Source organism: Vicia villosa, linkage group LG5 (assembly GCF_029867415.1).
Source record: "Vicia villosa cultivar HV-30 ecotype Madison, WI linkage group LG5, Vvil1.0, whole genome shotgun sequence".
Lineage (NCBI taxonomy): Eukaryota > Viridiplantae > Streptophyta > Magnoliopsida > Fabales > Fabaceae > Vicia > Vicia villosa.
Genome location: NC_081184.1, coordinates 67,466,639 through 67,470,746, shown reverse-complemented (window position 1 = coordinate 67,470,746; position 4,108 = coordinate 67,466,639). Strand labels below are relative to the sequence as shown.

General features: G+C 34.1%; 1 protein-coding gene across 1 annotated transcript; it reads right to left on the bottom strand.

Annotated features, from left to right (window-relative positions):
• Positions 1-994: 994 nt before the first annotated feature.
• Positions 995-2,503, bottom strand: LOC131604785 (uncharacterized). The gene has a single exon (XM_058877203.1). It carries the CDS (start codon positions 2,501-2,503, stop codon positions 995-997), a length of 1,509 nt encoding a protein of 502 aa, XP_058733186.1.
• Positions 2,504-4,108: the final 1,605 nt, after the last annotated feature.

Here is a 4,108-nt window from a genome sequence, read left to right as displayed (position 1 = left end):
TAAAATAAATATTGAGGATCATAGAAAGAGAAATCAATCTAGTCCATTAAAATCAACAAATCAAAATTTAATGGTCGTGATTCAGTGTTCTCATTTCTCATAATAACCAAGTGTTCTCACTTGAGTCGTCCCCTATATATATATATATATATATATATATATATATATATATATATATATATATATATATATATATATATATATATATATATATATATATATATATATATATATATATATATATATATATATATATATGAGGAGAGATCAAATTACACCAATATATTACACTAATAGTTACACTTATTTATAACCCTTGATATGATTTTAATCTAATGGTTAAAAATGCCCACTTAGTGACTCATGATTGTTTCTTAAAATAGTTCACTCATATTTTTGGTAATAAATAATTTTTTATTTTATCAAATCATAATTTATATTTCACATAAAATTAAAAAAGATCTCTCCTGCTTTTTCTAACAATTAAATTACTCTTCATTTTAAAAAAGAAAACTTGATTCTAAATATTTTTTTTTTAAAAAAGAAAACGTGATTCTAAATAATTTTTATTAAACCAATCAAGATTCTTAAAAAAAAAACTTTTTTTTAATTTTAAAACAAATTTACTTTTTTATTTTCTTTATATAAAATCATATTCTATTATTTAAAGTAAATACTGAAATTGTACCAATTTTAAATAGAATATAAAATAATGTTCAAAATGTGTATAAAAAATTAAATAATGAATAATGAATACATAAATTTTTGTTGAGAATTAAAAAAAATAAAAAAAATGAAATTGTTTAAAAATAATAGAAAATTGATCTGTTTTTAGTATTCACTTCGTATATATTTTTTCGGGTTAATCATTACTCATTATTTGTAATTTATTTTTATATTATATGATTTTGAATGATATTTAAAAATATATCAATTTTGTAGTGTAAAATAAGTAAATACAATATAAGCGACCGAAGTCCCGCTAACACTACTATTACATGAATAGCATGGCTATGCTTTTCCTATACTTATGGTGTGCCCACCCTCTATAAACTATAACATCAATGATGTTCTTAGCTTGAATCCGATTGTCAGTGCTGTTTCCGAAGATGACAGCGTTTCTATAACTCCATAGCTCATAGATTGTTTCAGTTATTGCAATTTTCAAAATTCCAGCTGAATTACTCTTGCTTTTAGTACTACTCTTTAGCCATTCCAATTCAAGATCCCAGCATTGAGGCTGCCGATTGATGCCTAGCCAGTTCAAAACCTCTTTCCATATCATACTCGTCTTGCTGCATTCAAAAAGAAGATGACCAATATTTTCAACAGCCAGATTACATAAAGCACACACATCATCATGAATGAAACCAAACCTTTTCAATCTAGCCTTAGTGGCTAACCGACCATGGCAGGATAACCATAGATACAAAACAGCCCTAGGCCTTGCATAGTTCCTTTGAATCAAATGTTTCCAGTTAACCTCATCAGTCAAGATCATGGCTTTGTCATACATCTTCTTCATATTAAAATTATTGGTAGCCATCATTTGATCCCATAAAGGTTGGTAGCAACAGATTTTTTCCCTTGCACCCATAATTGCCTTCAACATCCATGTCGTATTACTGTTAACTTGAGCATCATGGAGGCTTTTCTTCTTCAGGAAATACGCATGGACCCAACGCACCCAAAGGTTATCTCTCTTCATGCTTATGTTCCATAGACATTTCAGCACTGCTATTTGATTCCAAACATCCAAATTGATGATATTAAGACCACCTTTTCGCACAGGGGTGCACACAATTTTCCACGCCATAGGACTCTTTTTACTTTCCTCTTTACCAGCCCATATAAACGCTCTACAAATAGCATCTATCTTGTGCAACACACCTTTGGGAATAGGAAAACAGCTCATCCAGTATTGGGCTACTGCTGTCGTCACACTTTTAACCAGCTGAATACGACCTGCGGTACTCAGTAATTTAGTGGTCCAGTGTCTAATTTTCCCTACTATTCTCTCAATTAGAGGAAGGTACTGAGCTATACTGAGCTTCTTGCTTGTTAATGGTATGCCAAGGTATCTAACTGGTAGGCTGCCACTACTGAATCCAGAAAGACTTTTAATCCTTTTCACTGTATCTTCATCCATGCCACTACAAAACATCTTACACTTGTGAGGATTTACTACCAGCCCAGTAGACTCAGAGAACTCCCTGAATGCAGTAAGAAGAAGCTCAATAGATTGGTAGTCACCCCTGCTGAACAACAAGACATCATCAGCAAATGTCAAATGAGTAAGACCTATCCTTGCACACTTGCTATGATGTTTAAATCCAAGATTTTGCTGTAATCTACTCATGATTCTATTCATATATTCCATCATAATGACAAAGAGCAAGGGGGATATGGGATCCCCTTGCCTTATACCTCTCTTGGCCTCCATGATCTCAGTAAATTCACCATTAACACAGAATCTGTATGTCACAGATGTGATGACTGCCATGATCCATTGTATGAATTTTGAAGGAATACCTAATTCATGAAGAACATACCTCATTGCTGTCCAATCTATCATATCGTATGCTTTCTGTAAATTTAGTTGAAACATGCATCTAGGGGCCCCTCCTTTTCTACCATACCCTTTTAAAAGTTCAAATGCAATGGAAATGTGGTTCTGTATGTTCTGTCCAGGCACAAAAGCTGCTTGGCTCTGATGAATTATTGCAGGCAGAACCTCACCAAGTCTCTTAGTCAATATCCTGGAAATAATTTTGTAGAAAACAGTGCACCCAGCTATTGGCCGGAATTACTTAACAGTCTTGGCATCTTCAGTCTTCGGGATGAGAGTTATTATAGTGCTATTAAAGGCTTTTGTGATCGTACCTTTAAGAAAGAACTCTTGGACAGCTCTCACAACATCATCTTTCACAATGTGCCAGCTTGCTTTATAGAATTTAGCTCCAAAGCCATCTATGCCAGGAGATTTTAAGTCTCCAATGCCATGAAGGGCCTCTTCAATCCCTTTCTCTGTAACCTGTGCAATAAGTGCATTACCCTGCATATGGTTCAACTGTTTCCCCTTTCGCATAGCCTCAATATCAATCATTTTTATATGACTTTCCCTGCTTCCCATCAGATTAGTATAGAATTGCAGAACCTCAGATTTGATTTCTTCATGATTACTTATCACAGTGCCATCCTCTCTTTGTAACATATCCATACTCTTGTGTTTACTTCTTGTTTTTATAGTTGCATAGAAGTATGCATTATTACTATCTCCTAACCTCAACCAATCAATTTTTGCTCTTTGCATCAACATTTTTTCTTCAAGATTATTCCATCTTATAAGATCCTCTGAGCATTGCTTCACTTTATCAATACAGTTGCTATTCATCATATCCAGATTCAGAGCTCTCTGTGCTAACTCTAACTCAGTTCTGGCCTTTTCAACTTGAGTCTTCAAATGGCATATGTTCATACTAAATTGGATCAGAGTTGGCTTTAACCTTTGCATTTTCCTCCAAAGTACATGCATGGCAGTCCCCTGTATAGGTAGATTCCAACTGGTTTTAACCATTTCATCATAACCATTCAAGGTTGTAACATAGTTATAAGATTTGAATCTCCTATTTCCTTTGAAGTTACAAACTTTATCTTCTATACTCAGCAGGGCATGGTCAGAGACACTTGCAGGAAGGCATTTAAGCTGACTTTCAATGCTAAATTGGAACCAATCAGTATTGCCTATGACATGATCAATACGAGAGTAAATGGCCCCTGTGTTGTGCTTATTATTCCAAGTGAAATAATCACCTATGCTGTCCATTTCACTCAAACCAACTCTGGTCATCATCTCCTGAAGGTCAGCATATTCACCTTCTACCACAAGCCTACCTCCAATTCTATCCTTGGCAGACAGCACATTATTAAAATCGCCCATGATACACCAAGGTCCCATATTGGCCTTCTGAAAACTCTCAATTGTATTCCAAAGTCTTCTCCTTTGATCCAATAGATTCTGAGCATACACAGCTGTTAGCCAGAAATTAAAGGTTCCATGCTGATCATACACACCACAATGTATAGCCTGGTCAGTACTATTTACTAT